The following is a 19,977-nucleotide window of genomic DNA, read 5'->3' on the forward strand; positions in this document are numbered from 1 at the left end:
GGACAGATGTGAGATGCTGTATCTGGGCCAGGCCACGCAGGGGTCTTTTCCCGGCCCCAGTCCGCCCTCGCCAGCCCCACACTGGTCAGGCTTCCAGGCTCCTGTTCTCGCTGAGGGCCCCTCCTTGGCCCCTCCCAGCCCAGGGGACACTCAGAGGACAGCTGTGTGAGCTTCACGTTCCCTGCTTCTCTTTCAGGGCCTTTCTTCTTCTTTTTTGGCCCCCTTGTGGCAGATGGAGTTCCGGGGCCAAGGATCAGATCTGAGCCACAGTTTCAACCTAAGCTGCAGCTGCAGCAACGCCAGATCCTTAACCCACTGTGCCAGGCCAGGAATCGAACCTTTGTCCCAGTGCTCCCATGATGCCGCCAATCCCATCGCATGACAATGGGAACTCCTCGTGGCCTCATTTTTATGCACGTTAATAAGTTTACTTTCCAAGGGGCTGTTTCAGACCCCGGGGCTCTCTCCCCGCAGGCCTCTTGTGGGCCTTGGGGCTCCCCACCCAGCCCACTGTGGCTCCGACTGCAAGTGGGCTCTTGGTCCCCCCATCAGTCTCCCTTTGGGAGGGAAGGGGTTCCCCTCAAGCCGAGTGAGACTCTGGTGCCAGCGGGAGCAGGCAGATGCTGCCAGGCCTGGTGTGGTCCCGCAGCAGCGGCAGAGGCTCACCTGGCTGTATGGGTAGAAGAGAGTACAGATGGCGCAGTAGGGCTCCGTCAGGGCGGCCGCCGCATTGAACTTCCTCTCGGCCTGGAAGTTGGCTGCCTTGTTCTTCCACTGCAGGGACAGCAAAGACCTCAAGGCCTCAGGGTCACCCACGTCCTCATCCCCAGAGAAAGGGAAGGCTTCTGGAAGAAAGTGGGAGGAGGGAGCAACTTGAGCACTGAAGACCGCCCTCCCCCCCAACCTAGTGCACGCTCGGGGTAGGAGAGGTCCCCACTTCTCAGCCCCTGAGCCCCTCTGCTGGGTAGCGCCCTGGCTGCCCTAGTTCGGGGCCAGTCCTACCCGGGGAAGGAAATGGGGTGGCCAGGCCCTGGCAGGTCAGGAACGGACCCCTGGGAGTTGGGTGGGGGCACTGTCGCCCCAACATCCTATAAGACGGAGGCCACTGAAGACGTCCCTCCTGCCCTACCCGTCACCTGTCACCGGGCTGGCCTCTGCTGGTCTTGGGTCCCAGCCAGCTGTCCCCAATCCCCCATGTCCCATTCCTGTGTCTCCTGAGGACGTGGGGTGCCATCCGCCATGGCATGAGCACCGGTGGTCCCCAGGAACCTGCCTCAGTAGTGGGGTGTTCACTGCTGCGGCCCCAACCTTCCCAGCTATAAGGCTAGGCCACCTCAGTGCGGAGGGACCCTGGGGCCACAGCTGATCTCCAGAGAGGTCCTGCCCACTCCCAGTGCTCTGGCCCAAGACCCATAGCGTTTCGAGAGCCCGCCTCGTCCTCATGCTCAAATTAGATTCAGAATGAAAGACGCCATCCAGACAGTTTTCAAATTCCACATGCATCTTAAACAGAAGGCTGAAGCGGAAGATGAAAAACTGGCTTAGCAGGATTTCTGCACACGAGATAGCAACCCTGACTCTCGGCTGAGTGTTAAATAGACGCTTCTTCATCTCCGTGCCTCCGGCTCCAGCTGCCACAGCCTTTTATTCCAACTTCTCCCAGGTCCACGCTGGGCTCAGGCAACAAGAGTTACTTCTGCTGGGACTGGCCGCGCCCCAGCCCAGTGCTAATCGTTGGCTGAGGGCAGCCGGGCTGCAGGTCAGAGTCTGGAGCATCACTCATAACCCGGGGCCCTGCAGTGCCGTCTCCAGGGACAAGTGAGGGGACTGCAGGGCCAGAACGTCTCCGCTGGAAACAGGCGAGTTTTCCGGCCTTGTGATCCTCTAACCCTGAATTCACTTCTCAGACCTCCCCCTGGTGATGCTGGCACCGCCACCAGCACTCACCGCCAGCAGCCTCTAAAAACATTTGGGAAGCCCCACTTTGCGCCAGGGACCCGAGCAGATCGGGAGGCCATGAGAGGATGAGGCACGGCCCTTGCCCACTTGGGGGGCCAGGAAGGGGCTGTGCTGGGTAAGCATGGGCAGGAGCCTCTGGCAGCAGCAGCAGCTTCTCGGCTCTCACAGGATGAGGAGGGGGCACAGGTTACCATGGAGAGTGTGAGAGCGTCATACCAGGAGGCCCAGGTAACAAATGGTCTGCATTCCTGGTAACTGCTGTGTGCCTGGCACCAGCCCATACACTTCACAGGCCTTAGTCCCATGTACCTCCCTGGCAGGACACCTCAGGGGGCCAGCAGATCCCTTCTACAGATGGGAAAACTGAGTCACAGAAAGGCAACCTACACCAACCACAGTCCTGGGCTCCTGGCAGTGGCCTTGAGGTTTGAACCCAGGCAGCAGCACCTGCCCCTTAGGGACCCCGCTAGACATTTCAGGACCTGAGCCCAGCAAAGCAAGCACCCTCAGGGTAAACAGCACAACTGAGGGTGGGCCAGAGGCTGGGGGCATTCCTGGGGGCAGCTGGGCTTGACCTCAGGAGCTGTGGGCTGGGAAGGGGGCAGCTTGGCTCCATGGCATTTGGGGAGAGGATCTGACACTGTGCTGGTGGCTGGGTCTGCAGAAGGGGCACTGCCCGGGGACCAGCAGAGCTGGGGACACCCTCACTCACCCTCATCACTGGAGGCCTCCTGCTTGACCACAGACAGCGGGGACCGGGTGGGCGGCCTGCCCAGAGGGTGGCGCCGGCTCTTCTTAATCTCCATCTTCAACTTGGAAAAAGTCGCTGGAGCCTAAAACAGCACAGGAAGCCACTGCGGGGGCAGCTCCAAGGGACCTCTGTGTCCTCAGTCATGGTTGTGAGGTCCCAGGAAGATCCCTTCTGGGCCAGGGATCAAACCCAAGCAACAGCAGTGACAATGAAGGATCCTTAACTGCTAGGCCCCCAGGCAACTCTCGCCACCAGTTTCTAAACCATGGACGTGCTGCTGGCCTTTGGGATGAGAGCCACAGGCGCCGTCTGAGACGAGGGGGGGGTCACATGAAGGCAGGAGGCCCCCACCCGGGGACCCTGGCCAGTGCCCACTGCCACCCTACCTGCACCTCGCCAGCTCCGCTCTCCTCCTCAGGCCCTGTTAGCTCCATGGGAGCCACCTGCTCCTTCCAGGTAGGGCCCTTCTGGGCAAAGTGCTCAGAGGCCTGCTGGCAGGACACGCGGCCCTTGTCACCCGTCGTGGGGCCGGGCCGTGGCACCACGTACAGCATGGGGATGATGGGGCGTGGCTTCGCCTCTGGCTCCTCGCCAGGCGCCTCAGGGGGCACCACATTGAGGGGCGGTGGCGGGGGGCTCTCCTCAGTGGCCTCAGGGCCGGGTGCTGGCGCGGGGGACTCCAGCAGGGGTGCCTCCTCCATGGGGAACTGGGGGGGCAGGGGCGGCGGCAGCTGGTGGGGGTGCAGGGGGCCGCAGCTCTTCTTCTTCCGCTCGCTCTTGGACTTGGCCGGCCGCAGTTTGCCCCGCCCGTCCTCTATGGGGAAAGAGAGAGGAGTCAGAGGTGGGGGACGGGTCACCCAAGGGGGCCAGGGGCCAGGTGCCCCCCTTGAGCCCCCCAGCCTGAGCAAGGGCCCGCTGGGGTGGTTGAGGGCCCCTCCTGCCCAAAGAGGCCTTCCCCCAAGGATTCTGGGTTTCAAGCAGTTCTAACTGTTGCCAGGTTCCCCTGCCAGGCGGCTGAGCCATCAAACAACAGCACCCTGGCCTCAGAGTTCTGCCACTTGCTCAAGGAACCTTCTAGAATGAGCACTGGGCACCAAGGTGAGCTATCCAAAAGCAGCTGGGAAGAGACCTGCTCTGGACATCCTTACCGAGGGCAGAGGTGGGATGTGCTTTCTTTTTATGAATTTGAGTTTCATCCATTCCTAGTTAGAACATGCAACTTGCAGCATTTTTATTTTGTTGTTGGGTATTTTTTTTTTTTTTTGGCTGTTTGTTTGTTTTGCTTTTTCAGGGCCACATCCTTGCCATATGGAGGTTCCCAGGCTAAGGGTCGAATTGGAGCTACAGCTGCCGGCCTACACCACAGCCACAGCAATGCAGGATCCGAGCCGCGTCTGCGACCTACACCACAGCTCACCACCACACCAGATCCTTGACCCACTCAGCAAGGTCAGAGATCGAACCCGCAACCTCTTGGTTCCTAGTCGGATTCACATCCACTGGGCCATGATGGGAGCTCCAACTTGTGGCATTTTTAAAAAGCAAAACCTTAAACAACAAACCATAAAGAAGCAACTCTGCTTGAGTGGAGCAGAAGTGCTAGATGGGCCCGCGTGGCCAGGAGCACCCTTCCATGCTGAGGGCCTGGGCACTGGGCTTAGTAGGGGTGGGGGGTTCCTGACAGGAACAGGGTGAGGAGGGAGGCAGGCAGGGAGTGTCTTCAGCAGAAGTTTAATTTAGAGCGTGTAGCCCACCAAATAAACTGAGATGGGCTGTGTGGTTGGTGGGGTCTCAGAGGCTGTCTCAGCAGCAGGGACCCTGCAGATAGGGCTGAGCTAAGGATCCCGAGGTAGATCCTGTGTACTAACAAGGATCTTTAAAGACAGAAGACCTTTCCCAGCTGGGGTTGGGACAGTGGGGGGTGGCGGGGAGCTGGGGCTACGGAAGAAGCCAAAGGTACACTGCATAGCTGGTTGTGAGAAGGGAGGAAGGGCCCGCAAGCCAGGGATGTGGCACCTCTAGAAGCCAGAAAAGCCAGGAAATGATTCTCCCCTGGCCCATCCGGAAGGACCAGCCTCGCCCACGCCTGGATTCCAGCCCACTGAGACCCGTGTCAGACTCCTGACCCCCAGAAATGAAGGAGAATAAGAGTGCTGCTTTTAGCCACCAAGTCCATGGCTGTGTCACAGAGGCCACTCATGCAAGGCCTGCTGTGCTCAGGGTGAGGCATGCAGGGCCTCAGGGACTTCCACCCACAAGGACCACCAGGGCCCAGGGTCCCCGCGAGTTCAGGACATCACATGAGGTGCAACAGTGGTTGATACCCAGGATGGGTTGGTCGTCCTGCTGATGGCAACCATGAGCCACTGGTGCCAGCAGTCGGGCTGGGAAAGAAGGGACTCAAAGGAAAGGAGCGGTCCCTTCCTTGCTAAACCTGTGACAACGTGATGCGTGACAGGGTCCGGTCAGCCACACAGCATCCACGGCATCTTGGTATTAAAAAACCCATCCAAGTGTCACCCCATCCTTCAGCCAAAGATGATGAAGTGAGTGGGACGACGCTCCCAAAGGTGAGATCATCACTCAGTCCTTGACTCATGCTGCCCAGGGAAGGGATCTAGCAAGCACCCTCCCCTCCCCTCCTCCAGGCAGACCCCCAGCCCTGAGTGCTGGGAGGGGGCTGACTCCTGCCCAAGGCCCCCACTAGCCGCTGCTGGCTGCAGCCCTGTGCCCACTTCGGGCGGGCTCCTGGGCAGGGAGCCGTGCATTTCAAGAGGTGCCCAGAGGAGGGAGCGCTCCCCGACTCCCCTCACACCCTTAGGCCCTGAGCCTGCCAAGGGTGCCATCAGGATCCCTCCTGCACCTTCACCCATCTGGAGGAGGCTGGCAAGCTCCCCACGACCCCTTCCACCAGCACCCCAGGAACAGTTACCCGGCCAAGGACACAGACACGCTGTAGACAGAGCTGCTTTTCCCTATGGATGCTGAAGCTGGACAGTCCTGGTGACAAAAGGTCACTTCCCTGTCCCAGGAGATGTGGAGGGTAAGAGATTGGAGGGGAGCGGGGGGAGAGGACGGAAAAGAAGGGGAGAAGAGGAGGGGAGGGATAAGGAGGGAGAAGAGAGGGAGGAGAGCGGGGGATGGGGAGAAAGAGACGTGGGGGGAGCACTGCTCCTAATGCTCGGTAACAGCCGCCCGGCCCGGGAGGTGACTGAGGACCCAGGAGATCAGGCTCTTCCTGGCCGCTTCTACCAATTTATAGAAATGGCGCTGCCCAGAGTCCTGTTCTATTTGTGTAAAAGGCTCTTTCAGATAAACAGCTTTGTTCTCTAAGGAATGTCCCCTCCTGGCAGCAGGAACATGCAAATGGAAGTCCAAGCGGTGGCCTCCCCAGCCTTGGCCTCCAACTGGCAGAACCTATGTGCTGCCCCCGCTCCAGCAGCTGCTGTTAGAAGGACAGTCCCCAGCCTCTTCTAAATGTCTCCCAGGCTCTGGGAAGCCAAGGGAGGCACACCCAGAGAACCCTGTTGGGGACCCTTCCAAGGCCAGGAAGGACACCAAGGTGCCCAGGCTCTGTCCTCACGCCATGGTGACTGCCGCAGGCCCCGGGCAGGGCAGTACTTGGACAGCCCCTTGGCTGGCCTGCCTGAAGAATCTTCAGAACGAAGCTAAGAGGGTGGCTGGGAAAGGCCTGAGGCTCGGAGCGGGGTCCCTCCCCAGCACACAGGGCCTCTCACCTCCCTGGTGCCCAGGTGTGGGGTAGGCAGAATAGCAGGGACCTCCTCCTCCAGCAGATAAGCTGAAGTCCTTCTGGTACTTTCATTTTGGGCCACACCCGTGGCTCATGGAAGTTCCCGGGCCAGGGATTGAACCTGCATCACAGCAGTGACAATATCGGATCCCCCACCCTCTGAGCCGCCAGGCAACTCCATGGTTGGTTTTTTTTTTGGCGGGGGTGGGGGGGCGCACTTTTATTTCAGCACGGAGTCACAGCCAAGAACCCCTCAACAGTAGATGTCAGCTTCCCAGGCCCCCAACACCTCTTCTCCCACTGAAGTTTCCCAGTGAGGGCACTGGGTACAGGGCTGCTGCCTGGCTAGGGACCCTTCCCACCCCACCCTCCCTGGCCTGGGCCAGCTGGTCCTGGTCCCCATGGCCGCTCCCGCCGGCACCACATCCCTCCCCAAGTGGAGCCCAAGCCGGAGAGTGAGGAGGCTGTGCTGGGTGCCGGACAAGGGGCCCCTCCCAGGGTCAGGGCTGAGTGCGGGGGAGGCTGCTGGTCCCACTGGGCCAGGCCACGGGGCAGCAGCTCTTGCGGAGCTCTGGCAGTAGGAGCAGGGGCAGGGGGATGCTGGTAGCCAGGAGGGGACACAGCCCCCCCTCCCTAGGCCAAGTGTCACATCAGCCGGCCCTGGTCCCCTCCCATCCCCTCAGAGTCCGGGCTCCCCCATCGGGGAGAACCCCGTGTGTGAGCAGCAGCAAACACGAAGTGCCCTAGCCCGAAGAACGCCAGACACAGTCCTTACATGCACAGCTTTGAGGGGTACTAAGCTAGCATTAAAGGAAATCTAGAAACCACTTTAAAATCTTCCACTTGTTCCCTGAATGCCTTTGCTGTCACCCCTGACTGTGAGCATGTATTTATTTGATGCGTTCAGAGGAAGCTTCCCTCCAAGGGGCTCGAGGAACAGCCCCTGCCTGGAGCATGGCGCTCCCTCAGCTGTGGCCTCCGGGTTCAGTGGCCCCACACCCCAACCCCGCCTTGGGAACCAGGCTCTGGTGTGGAACGGGGACAGGGTGTCAGAATTGGGGAGCACTGCCAGCCCTGAGCAAAGAGGCCACCCTGGGAATGTCCTCCCTCTTCCTGAGCCTAAGGAAGCCGATGGAAGCCACAGTCCCAAGGGGCCAAAGGGCAGCCCAGCCACCGAACGTTAAGCCCATCACACAGCGTGGACCCTGCAGCTGTTTTGGAGAAGCCCTCAGGGATGGACCCCAGGAAGAGGAACAGAGTGACTGCGGATGCTGGGGATGGAGCCCTGCGTCCTACACACTTTTGTCTATAGTATGTATATTTTACTCTCCAAGGACATGGATACCCCGTTTAGGTGAGAACCTGCTTAGAAAAGGGAAAACCGGGAGTTCCCTGGTGGCTCAGCAGGTTAAAGATCCAGTGTTGTCGCCGTTGTGGGGTAGGTTCGATCCCTGGCCCAGGAACTTCTGCATGTCGAGGGTGAGGCCAAAAAATAAAAGGAAAAACTGGAGAGGAACTAGGGTCTCACTAGGGAAGAGCGCAAGGCCAGCTCTCAGGATCCCGAGACACCAGGGCAAGGGTGCGTGTCACTGTGACAGGGCTGGGTCCAGGCAGCCAAGGGCCAGCGAGGCTGAAGGAGGTGAGAGGAGTGGGGTGGGGGGTGCAGCTGTCTCTAAGCAGTCAGTGGGTTTGGGCAAAGATTCATTTGAAATTCATTCAGTGAAGGAAAAGAGAGCCATTAGTCCTTTGTAAGCAGTTGGGTAAACAGAGTGTCTATTCTCAGTGGTTGCCCTACGCCCAGCCTCAGGCCAGCAGCTGCTCAAAAGGAAAAGAGATGCCTGTGGTCAAAGGGCATTCTCCCCCTCTTGTCAGGAGAGGCCCCAGTGAAACCCCCGTCTCTCGAGACCTTCTGAACTGGTCAGTCCAGGGGCCCCCCGACTCCTAGATTTGTTCCAGGGAGGCTCACCCTTTGGTCACTTTTATTATTAGGAGGATCTTCTTGGAAACCACGTGTTCTGGTAAGAGCCGCTACAAGAGAAGCGTGATGTGGCTGCGTGGGTCAAACTGGGCTCTGGCAACTCTTCTGAATCCCTGCACCCCTAGAGCCCCCAGGTCCATTTCCAAGCGCGACAGTGGAGATGTGGGCTTCTTCCTCACCCGGCCGCCTCTCCTCTCTCTGTCCTGTCTCCCTGGGCTGTCCATGTTATAGACTTCAAGTCCCCTCCAAGGAGATTAAACCCCAAAGCCTCTGGCCATGTCTCATAGCAATGCCCCTTCTGCCACCTTGACCAGCCTGGGCTGCTCCCTCCCTGCTGGGGAAGGCAGGTCATCCAATCCTCACCCTGCCTCTACAGAACCTGTTCCTCACGCAAATAAGGTATCCAGCATGTGGATATAAAAACAACTGTAAAGCAAGACGAGCCCTCTTTTTACCCTCATGTGCATTCTTTCTCTCTCTCCCTCTCCCTCTGAAAATGTTACTTTTGCCTTAATAAATTTGTAACACGCCCACCATGTCAATGCCATGACATGGCGGGGCGGAGAGGGAGGAAACAATGCAAATCTATCATTCTAGAACAAATTCTATCATCCAGACCCTCCTGTGCAATGCCCGGCAGCTTTGTGATGCCTGTTGGGTGAACGGCATGCCAGCTCCCTGGGGACACCCCAGCACACGATTTACCTGAGAAATTCTCCATGCTTCCCTGTCTCAAGCCCCCCTGGGGAACCCCCTCAGGGACACATGGGAACATTTGGGGAGCAGGCTTGCCCTGCCCCATGGACAGTCACCTCAAATGCCATATCATCTGTGACACCAGCCGGGTCCAAGACGCAGCCCCCGAAGAGGAGAATGAGGACCCGATCCATGGCCTGTGACAGGGGCCTGAGGTGCTGCTGCCCGGCAATCTGCCGCCACCACCCCCGCCCCTCCTTTACGCCCAGGGAGCAGCTGCTGCGGCAAACGTGTGAGCAGCTGAAGCTGCAAATTAGGAAAATGAAACCAGCCATGGAAAAGTAAAAGCAGCACCATAAAACGTGGGAGTGGGGAACCTTCAAACGCTCATGGAGTGATGTTCCACAGCTAATGGGCCCCAGGCCATGTAAAGGGCACGTTTCTGAGACACCCCCACCCCGGCGCCCAAATATACCCTTTTGTTTAACACCAGCCAGTGGGTGGATGGGGCGTCCCCACCTCAGGCACATCCAGCCTCTGGCCACTAACAGCAGGCTGAGCAGATAACACCTGTTATGGACCCAAAGTCTGTGTCCCCACAAATTCACGCTGAATCCTACTCCTCAGTGGAACGGTGCTGGGAGGTGACTGGGTCACGAGGCTAGGGCCCTTGTGAAGGAGCAGTGACTTCCTAATAGAGGCCAGAGGGCTCGAGGACACAGCAACAGAGGGTCACATGCAAACGAGGAGGCGGGCTCTCTCAACACACCAACTCCCTGATCTCCCAGCCCCGAGCACAGCCAGGAATCAAGCCTGTTGTTTCAAGCTGCCAGCCTGTGGGTTCTGTCACAGCAGCAGGATGGGCTGGGACAGCCTCTCTTCGGTTTCGGTTTCGGGAGGAGAGGGACTTTGGCAGCGCCCCCAGACCGTACATTTTTTATAAAACGTCCACGCTGCCAACAAAGCACGTGAATTGGATTCTGCAAGAGCAGAGACTGGCCCGTCAAGCTGGGGGCCAGGAAAGGGCCGGTGCAGACACGGGGTGGCACTGACCTTCGGCGCCCTCGGCATCCCGGCCCTGCGGCAGCGACTGGGGTTCCTCCTCCTCCTCCTCGGGGTCGGCCTCCAGTGCGGCCTCCTCCTTCACTCCGCCACCGGCCTCCTCCAGGATGGCTGCCCCAGCTGCCCCCTCACCAGGAGACTTGGGGTCATCCGGCTTGGGCTTCTTGGGCTGGCTCCGTTTCCGGTGTGACCTGGAGAGAGAGGTTTGTCAGGCAGGAGACCAAACAACAGAGGGGAGAAGCCCCCAGGCCGGACGCCCTGGCTGGCCGGCAGATGGAGCCCCCCTTGACGAGCGCCCCCAGGAGGGCAGGGGGACATGGGGCCCTGGCTGAGGCTGGCTCCTGGGCCAGGGGGGCGGGGCCGCAGAGGCTTGGGGGAGGGGAGGGGGATGGCAAGGGTGGCCTGTGTCAAGCGGGTGCTGATGGCAGCTGGAGATGGGATGGCGGGACAGGGTGGCTCCGGGAGCCTCTGTGTGGTGGGGGCGGGAGAGACGGGAGCGCGGACTCGGATGGAAACAGCAGCTGGTGGAAAATGCCTGGACGACGACGACGAGACAAAAGGTGCACTTACGACAGCCCCGGCTTCCTGGTCTGCTCTTTCTTCCTCTCTAGATTGGGTTTTCTCTCCTCCTCAGTCTTTTTCCAGTGTCTGTTTTCTTTCAGACTAATTTGTCTAGAATGTAAATGTCAGGGGGTTTTTCTCTAGGACTCGCGTTAACTGCCCCAGACGCCTCGCCGAGGGGCCTCGCCCCGGCCCGCACTCCCTGCGTCCTCTCCACGCGCAGCGGCTCCGAGCCCAGAGCCCGCGGCGGCCGCTTCTCTAAGCTGCACCCAAGCCCTCCTCACCCACTGCCCACGCGGCCTCCAGGCCGGGGCCGGGCTCCGGGTGTGACAGTCCCCAAAGAGAGGGCACCCCTTGGGCCCCAAGGGAGACTCCCTGCTGAGGCTGAGCTGTGGCTTCTTAGTGAAAACGAGGGAAAATCGAGGGGGGGAGGAATCAGAGTTAAAAAAGAAAGGAAAGCGATAAAGAGGGGTGGGCGGCAGGTTAGTGGCGGGCATCCCTGCCAGTCCAGTGCCTTTCCAGGGAGGGGACAGTGGCTTTTAGGTCTCAGGAGGTGAGTGACCGGCCAGGGAGCAGGGGCAAAAGCCGGGTCAGCGTGGAGAGTCTTAGCCCTAGGTGGGGCACCAGGACAGCCACAGGCTGTCACCAGGACACTCTTAGCCAAGGCAGCTGAGAGTGTTAGCTTTTGGGGGAGGGTTTTTGGCACTGGCTGGGGCTGCCCTCCCCTGGGGAGCTCTCTATGCGGCCCCAGTGGGGTCAGACACTAAGACCTTACAGGAGACCCTGCGGAGTCCCTGGCAGCTGCACCTCCAAGGATCAAGTGCTCGCTAAGGAGGAGCAGGGCCGACCGACTGGAGCCACCTCCCCCAGGGGCGTCTGCAGCACCTCTGCCTTCCCTGCAGGATGCTGGGACCTGACAGCCTCCTTGCTGCCTCCCTGCCTGACGCTGCTGGCTCCTGGGGTGCCTCCTTCTAACCAGCCCCTAACCCTAACCACTAACCACTGCTGGTCCTTCGCTGCTCAGCTGCCTACCTCGGGGGCCCCTGGCTTGTGGCTGCTCGGTGACCTGAGCCCAGGCAATGCCTGGCACATGACAAGCCCTACTTGATGTCTGCAGCATGGACCACCCTGATGACCGAAGGGAGAAAGCAGGGAGCATTCCAGGGAGGGCGCATCATGGGCAGAGGCATGGCACCACACACAGCATGTCATGCAGGCTCACTGCGAGGGGAGGGGTGTGGGAGGACGGGTGTGGGGGGGGCAGGGTGGGGTGGGTTGGGAACAGATGGGGGGCGGGAGAGGGCACGAGAGGCTCAGGCCTCCCCGGGGACCCTCCTCACGCTGGGTGAGCTTGGGAAATGCCAGGTACAGTCCCGACTTAGAGAGACAGATGGGAAGCTCTGGGCTGTCACCCAGAGGCTTGTCTCCAGATCCAGGGATGCTGCAGGGCTAGGTGCCCACAGGTGAACCCCCCCTCACTGGCCCCAGGCAGCACCCAGCAGAAGGCGTCTTCCTACTGCCAACTCACCTGGCCTCAGTTTCCCGCGACCCAGAGGAACCGGCCCTGAGGCCACTTCTGACCCTGCCCCACCTGCTCTCAGGGTTTCCAGAGAGCTCAGGCCTTCCTTGGCCCCCAACACACCAAACTCCTAACCCCAAGCACCAGCACCAAAGCCCTAGTAGCTGCCAGGCCTTGCTAATGCAGGGTCCCCCTCCCCGCTCAGAATGGGGGCACCTAGGCACAGAGACGTAGACCAGGGACCATGTCCAACCTCAAAGGAGAAAGCAGCCTGAACATCCAAATGCAAAGAAGACTCTGTTTCGTGACAACATAAGCTGGGAAATAAGTGGTTGCTGACAGCTGGCGGAAGGAGTGTCGGCCTTACACACCCTTGTCACAGCCTGGCCATAAACGCATCCGCTGGGCCCACTCTCTAGACGCAACACCGTTCCCTCTTTTAGCCATTTCTTCTTGCATTTTCCCTGTGTCTCCTCACGCTGCTACTGTTTCATTTTTTGGTTCTGGCTTCTCTGATGAGTTGCCAGCCCAGACACTTAGGCTGCCTGCCTCTACCCCTCCTGGCTTCTCTCTCTGCATCTGCCACCATCTTCGGTTGTGGCAAAATTCCATGTTACATTTTTCTTAACCCGTAAAATTGCTCATCCCCAAGCAACAGAGTTGCTTGCATGGCACTCTTTGCTTGCTCTTCCTGGAGTTAGTAACCAGAGTTAGTGACCTCTCTCAGAAGCTTGGCTTTCTTGGTTATCTCCCAGCTCCCAATGTGGACTCCTTGGCTCCTCAATGACACCCTGGGGCCTGCCCTTATCTTGAGACTGCCTTGGACTCTCCTGGGTTGGATCCGATTTCCTTGATCCCATGTCTTTGTTGGTTGATGCCCTTGTTTGGCTGGGGAACATCCTCTGGCAGCCTTCTCAGAAAGGAGGGGAAACATGGGACTTTGCTTGTCTAAAATGATTTTTATTCTCCTCCCATATGTGGCTGGTATTTTGGCTGAGTGTACACGTCTGGGCTGAAATGATCGTTCTTCTGACCTTTGAGCCCTTGTCCTTTGTCTATTAGCTTGCAGCATCATGATCACCAAGTCTGGTTCCTTTTTGGTCCCTTGTTCTTTTTTTTCCCTCCGATCACAGCATACAGCGGCTTGATGTGGGATCTCAGTTCTCAGACCAGGGATGGAACCTGGGCTGCAGTGGTGAAAGCACAGAATCCTAAGCACAAGACCACCAGGGAACTCCTAGTCCCCTGGTTCTTTATGTTGATCTGTTTGTTCATTCCAGAAGCTTCAGGAACTTCTGTTTAACCCGAGCTGTGAAATGTCTACGCTGTAGATTCCTCGAGCCGTCTCTCAACTCGCCTCTTAGATTTCTTTGCTCTTGCTGAAATGTCCAAGAGCCATCCCTTTCCTAAAAGTCTTTTTTTTAAAATACACAGGGTCTTCTTCCATAAATGCCAAGTCACCTCCCCTTTGGGAGGAGAAATAGGTTTTCTTTCACTCCCTGCATGGCCCCTTCCCTGGGGTCCTGCTTTCCTTTTGTGTTTGAGATTGCCTTTCACTCTGAGTTTCCTCAGAGGTTTAGGGACCCCCTTGGCTGTGATGTACAAGGGACTACAATGCTTGGGGGTGGCTGTGTGAGCAGCGCTGGTAGAAGGGGACAGGAAGAGCAGGGACTCTTGTCACATCAGAGAGGATCCTCGATGTCCCATCTATGGTCTGTTCTGTTGGGCTGCTCTGACCTGGCCCTGGGGTTGGGGATACACAAGGCTGCCAGGTTCGACCTCACCCCGGAGCGGGGCCACCACCTTCTGCTGGGAGATGGGGTAGTGGGAGGGGGCCCGAGCCCAGCAGTTCCTCCCTCACCTGCCCCCCATCCATTGCAGTCTCCGTCCCAGGAGGTGCCCGTGTCTTGAATCCCAGGCCTTGTGGCAGGAACCAGCCCACTCTCCATCTGTAGGCCCATGGATGCAAGTTTTCTCTGTGCTGCAAAGCCAAGTGTTACTTGCCCATCTTTTCCTTTTTTTTTTTTTAACCTCACCACAGCATGTGGAAGTTCCTGGGCCAGATGGAACCTGTGCCACAGCCGCAACCAGAGCCATGGCAGTGACAACATCAGCTCCTTAACCTGCCAAGCCACCAGGGAACTCCTCACTGGCTTATCTTTTCCTTACTTCAAAGTCTACTCCTCACCCCCTCATTTTCTCTGTTCCTCCTTTATAGTTGTTTTTTTGTGGCATTTCTGGGGAGGGTGGAGATACATGCGCACTTCGCCTGCCAGGCCTAATAGGATGTCACTTGGTTAAGATGACAGGAACCAAATCCTTACCCTAGTATTCCCAAGATGGAAGCAGGTATGCTTAGATCTCAGGTGGCAGGCAGGGCAGAGTCGAGGGCTCACTGAGGGTCCCAGGGCTCAGAGCCCCTCAGGCACCCCAAGGCGGGGCTGTTGTCCAGGAGTTCTGACTCTCCAGCGGCCCTGCCCAGAGTCACAGTCCCTTCCTCCCAGGGTTGCCAACCCCATGGAAAGTAGGTGTGTCCTTGAGTGGGTATCACCTTTGAGAAACCACCAAGCATATTCTGGGGAAGTCACAGGGACAAGCTCCTGGGGCCATGGGCGCTGGCAAGCCCCTTCTGAGCAGCCAGGGGCTGAGCAGGGTGGTGGGCTCGGGGACCAGCAAGGTCAGGGTGCCCAGCGGGAGCGGGGTAAGAGGCAGGCACTGGTGTCCAGCCTGGCCGGAGCATCAGGCACGGGGAGGAGAGGGGAGACCAGGTCGGCCCTTCTTGGGTCTGAAGGCGGGCCAAGTGGGTGGGGATCCGCTCCCTGGCTCTTGGGCTCCTCGTTTCCGTGGTAAATGAGGAATGCGGGCGGAAAGGTGGCAAGTGGGAGCTGCAAGGGGAGGCGAGCAGGGCTGGCAGGCTCTGGCCGCCCACGTAGGATGGCCCTGCGGATGCGGAGGAGCATGTCACGTCTTCCCACTACCCTCTGCTCCAAGCGTGGAGGCTGCAGCAGCAGCTGCTCAGCTGCTCTGCACGGGGTGCAGAACACACACCTGCTGGAACACGTGGGCGACGCAGAGCGCTCCTTAAAGCTCCCGCTGGAAATAATCAGGAGACGAGAGGAAAGACAGTCTACATATGGCAAAGGGCTGTTCGGGCAGGAGCGGGGAGGGGGAACTTGCTGAAGACACAGGCAGAGAGCCAGGCTCCACTGAGCACTGGGCAGGGGTCACACGGCAAGGACAAGAAGGTCACAGGTTATGGGCCCTGTTTGCCACGGGATGGAGTCAGCTTCAGGTGTGGACAGAACATCCACGGGAAGGCATCGTTTTCTCCCAGAGGGGCCAACAATCGTCTCTGCCCTGAGATGACACGTGGGGCAAGGGGCAGGGGGCTGTCTGGAAGGATGGGTCCTCGAGGGGCAGGGCTGGGGGGCCTGGCTGAGCCCATCTGAGCAAGGACCAGGGAGCTGGCGCAGTGTCCCGGAGGAGGCGAGGCTGCGCAGGGACATGGGGGGAGCGGGGGCAGCAGGCAGCAAGCCCACCCCAATGCCAAGTCCTTGGGCAGGGGCATTAGGAGATGTCTGGGGATGTCGGTGTTGTCACACTGGGGGAAGGGGTCGAGCTGGCATTGAGTGGGTGGGGTCAGGGATGCTGCTCAACCCCTTACAGTGCCTGGGAGGGCCACCCACAGAGGAAGTCAGCAGTGCCCAGGGAAGATCCTACCCCCACATCTGGCCCAAGCCAGGATGCTCAGGTAACGCTACTGCTCCCCCATAACCAAACCTCCCACAAGGGAGGCTCAGGGGAGCGGGCAGCCTCGGAGACCAGGCACAGCAATTCGAGAGCAGGTTGGCCGTGTGGCCAGGAGAGAAAGTCACAACGGACTTCTGAGGGCCACTGCCATTGCGACGGGGGGTGGGGGGCAGCCTGGCCTTGGGCCTTCAAATGTGAGTCCCCAGTCAGCCTCTTTAGAGAAAGCCCCCCTCCAAGTGACTTTTTTAAAAAGAGGGGAATCTGCTTTACTCTACACGCTAAAGGCTATAAGGAAGATTATGTCTTTGGGAACACTGAAATACCTGTTATTCAGTTCCAGGCTGGCACAAAAGAGGGGTGGAGGGGAGAGGGACACTCCAGACAGGAGCCGTGCAGCAGGATGAGGGGGCAGGGGGAGTCTGAAGCTCTTCCCCTGCGCACAGAAGGTTTAGCCAAGGCCCGGCGGCCAGGTCCCCATCCTCCGGGCAGGTTCCTGTCAGCCTCTAATCCCATTCCGTCCTGGAATGAGGCCCAGCTCCTTGGCAGTTGGCTCTGTTGACCAATTAGCCTGAGCCACAAACCAATCAACCATTATGCAAATGCCGGGAGCTGGCAGGTCAGCAAAGCTCGCTCTGTGCTCTGTGCTCACCCTCTGCGCTCAGCGCTGCAGATGGGCCACACCAAGAAGGTGCTTTGCGTGGGGAATACACGGGAGAGTGGGGGATCAAAGGGAGAGACAACCAAAGAAATCAGAAGAGAGACTCACCTTCACACGGGCTGTGGGGAGCAGAGGTGAAAGCAGGTCAGAACATTCTCAGAGAGGGGCCGCGGGGTGGGCAGAACAAGCGAATGAGGGCGCATGGATAGGAAAACAGCCCCACGGGAGAGAAGGTTGCAGGCAGCACGACCGCTCCACCAGCCTGACTCTCCCCCAGTTTCTACAGAGTATGGGGGTGCCGCCAAGGAAGGGGAGGCGCTGTCCGCGGCCAGTGCGGCCAAGACCTGCCAGCAGTGACCAAGCGGCTGCAGGAGGAAGCCTGCACCAGAGGCCCAGAGACCCTGCCGCCTGTCTTGGCGCTAACCATAAGCTCAAGTGGTGGTTCTATTTTCAAATGGTTCCGAAGTTAAAACAATAATAACATTTTGTGACACGTGAAAATAATATGGAATTCCCACTCCAGTGTCCATAAATAAAAGTTTTATTTAGCATATGCCACGCTCATTGTTTATGGAACATCTACTGTCCGGGGCAGGCTCTCTGGAGCTGAGGGGTCACAGGAGAGCCCACCAGGCCCTCGAAGCCCTAACACAGATACACGCAGGATGTTGGCCACCTGCTCTGCACCGCCCCCCCAATTCCAGCCACACCCCAGGCCCAGTGAGGGCCTGCTGACCATTCCTCTGGCACCAAAAAGCCTGGACATTTCCTAGAGAAAGAGCACAACGGAGACTGATGCTTCCCACAACAAAAGCAATCAGAACAGAGAGGCTGCCTCTTCTCCTCCAGCCCAGCACAGCCCTGCCACCCGTGCCCCCACGGCCTCGCGCGGATGCCAAGAGGGTGCAGCCCTTCTGCCCCCTCCTTCCTCACCAGACACCAGGCAGCAGACAGGCAGGGACCACAAAAGGTGGAAGGTGGGTCACAATGGGGCCCCCGTGATGGAATGGGGTGGCAGAGGGCATCCAGCAAACGGGTCTCTGCAATCACCTCCATGACCGCGGAGCCAAGCAACATATTATAGGAGGTGCCAGAACTAAGCAGCTGAAAACCTGAGAGGCAGGGGTGTGGCCCACGCACAGGGAGCTGGGGGCCTTCCCCATGGCTCCCACCATCGCTCAGAACCAAGAAGGGCCAAGCAGCCCAGATGCAGAAACAGGGCTCTTGCACCCAGGATCAAGAGCCAAAAGCCCGAAAGGGACAGTGTGTGGTCCTGAGAGGGCAAAAGGACCCACCTCCCAGGAGCGGACGACAGCCCGAGGCCCAGACCACACGGCGCTGATGGTGAGGCTCCAGATGCCCTCGGAGGAAGTCAGGCCTGAGAAACACACGTTGTCTCCAGAGCAGGGAGAGATGGAGGAGGAGGAAGAGGAGGAGGAGGAGGAGAGGAGGGAGGGTAGAGGGACAGCCTGCAGCCCCTGCCATCAGGGAGCGCCGGGCAGGGGTCGCTGGGTGACTCACCTGCGGAGGAGCTTGGCCTTGAGCGAGGCCCGGGAGGCGCTCCAGGTGCTCAGCTCGGGGCTGCTCAGGGCCGTGGGCCGGGTATGGTCCAGCACCGTGAGGTCTTTGCCCTGCTTCCACAGCTCGTAGCGCTCCGGCTGCAGGATGCGCACGAAGACGTCCATGGAGATCTTGACCATGTCCTTCCGGCATGTGCACTGTGCGGGGGCAGGAGACAGGCCACTGAGCCCGTGGGCAGTGACTCCACACACGCAGGGCGCGCTGGGCCCACCCGGCCTCCCTAGAACCACTCTCTAGTGACAGGAAAGGGCGTCTTCTCTTCCCGGAGTCAGGGGGAGGCTGCTGCACCCCCGCCCGGTGATGAACCCCTGGCCCACCCCTCAGAGTTGCACCCCCACTGAGGAGCCCGGAGGCCACGTGCTCTGAGCTGCGGCTGCCTCGCATCTTTCCAACCAAAATCCCTCCCGGTCAGACACACGTGCCCCCGACTAGGGAACACGCACGTGGACTGTTTTATAACAGCAGTAATTCCCAAGATTACTAAGAGGGAGAAAGCTGTCAGTTTCCAAAGAGCCAACAGGGAAACAAATGTGGTCTTCAGCGGGTGCTCCCAAGTCCCCGAGTCCCTGCCTCAGGCTTTGGGAAAGGAGGCTGAGGACTCGGGAGGCTCAGCCACTTGCCCCCAGGGCAGGGGGCGGGGCAGAACCCACTTCACAGGGCCTCCGGCCTGGCCAGTAGAGTCCTTTGTGTCTGGGAGCTTCAAGCAAGGCCCAAGTAAGCACGATGAGGACAGGCGGAAATGGGGTCCTTCCCCACCCCTTGATGTCTAGACCTTAAATACCCTACACACAAAAAAGTAAGTGTCACGTCATCACGGTGGCCCCCAGGACCAGGCACCATGCAGGAGGCCCTCCAGATGCCCCAGAGGAGTCTGGGGCCAGAGAAGGCAGCCAAGGATGGCAGAAGCCTGGCCCAAGACTGTGAGCCCTTGGCCAACGGGAGGAGCCCAGGCAGCCATGGTCTGCTTACCTGACAGCTGAGGCCAAGAGCAAGAGGGAGGACCTAAGAGAGGGCAGGAGGAATGGAGGGACCACTGTCCCAAGGCTGGTGAGCTGCCCACAAAGAGCCAAACGGTAGATGCTGTCAGCTCTATGGTCCACCCCTCTGTTACTACTTCTCAGCTTGGCTGTAACATGGAAGCAGCAAGACCAACTCATGTTCTCATATCGGGGGAAGTGCTGATAAAGCTTTTTTGTAAGTAAAGGCAGGAGTTCCCATTGTGGCACAACAGGATTGGCAGTGTCTTTGGAGTTCCGTGCAAGTTCAATTTCTGCAGCTGCAGCTTAGCTCGCAACTGCAGCTTGGATCTGAACCCTGGCCGAGGAGCTCCACGTGCAGTGGGGGGGGGGGGTGGCGGCAGGGGGGAGGGAGGGGGGCGGATATGGCACAGTCATGGTCTCCAGGGTGGGCAGCCCTAGGGGGCTGCACTCACCTCCCACTGAAGGGGCAAGGTCCTCGCCTCCTTATGGGGACATCTGTCGTGAGAGATTTGACAGGGGACACCTGTGCTGTAGCCCCTGCAGTTCTCACTCCTAACAGATAAACAGGCTTAGGAGATGCCTGTTCCCAAAACTCTGGCTTAAAAAGCATCTGTTTTCTTTTTTTCCCCAGACTGCAAGAGTGTGTGAGTGTGTGTGGATGTGTGTGTGTGCGTGCGTGCAGATGTTTGTGTGTACGTATATGTGTGGATGTGTGTGTGGATGTACTTAGA

General features: G+C 59.0%; 1 protein-coding gene across 9 annotated transcripts in view; it reads right to left on the reverse strand.

Moving 5' to 3' along the window:
* Positions 1 to 19,977, reverse strand: part of KDM4B (lysine demethylase 4B) — a 143,491-nt gene that overhangs the window by 12,507 nt on the left and 111,007 nt on the right. For 5 of the 9 annotated variants that reach the window (XR_014837759.1, XR_014837758.1, XM_021084031.2 and 2 more), the window contains 6 exons: positions 18,207 to 18,403; positions 10,768 to 10,869; positions 10,189 to 10,388; positions 3,097 to 3,524; positions 2,672 to 2,792; positions 667 to 845 (listed from right to left, as the gene is read on the reverse strand). Coding sequence is in view for 6 of the 9 variants with exons in the window: in XM_021084031.2 (XP_020939690.1) it covers positions 667 to 845; positions 2,672 to 2,792; positions 3,097 to 3,524; positions 10,189 to 10,388; positions 10,768 to 10,869; positions 18,207 to 18,403 (1,227 nt within the window). In the remaining 3 variants the exon portion in view is untranslated. The remainder of the gene's footprint in view (positions 1 to 666; positions 846 to 2,671; positions 2,793 to 3,096; positions 3,525 to 10,188; positions 10,389 to 10,767; positions 10,870 to 18,206; positions 18,404 to 19,977) is intronic. The other 4 variants (XR_014837760.1, XM_021084034.2, XM_021084033.2 and 1 more) reach the window with 1 other exon arrangement.

Source organism: Sus scrofa, chromosome 2 (assembly GCF_054392235.1).
Source record: "Sus scrofa isolate SSC_HxYL_T2T_F1_AM1 chromosome 2, Sscrofa_HxYL_maternal_Yorkshire_Landrace_v2.0, whole genome shotgun sequence".
Lineage (NCBI taxonomy): Eukaryota > Metazoa > Chordata > Mammalia > Artiodactyla > Suidae > Sus > Sus scrofa.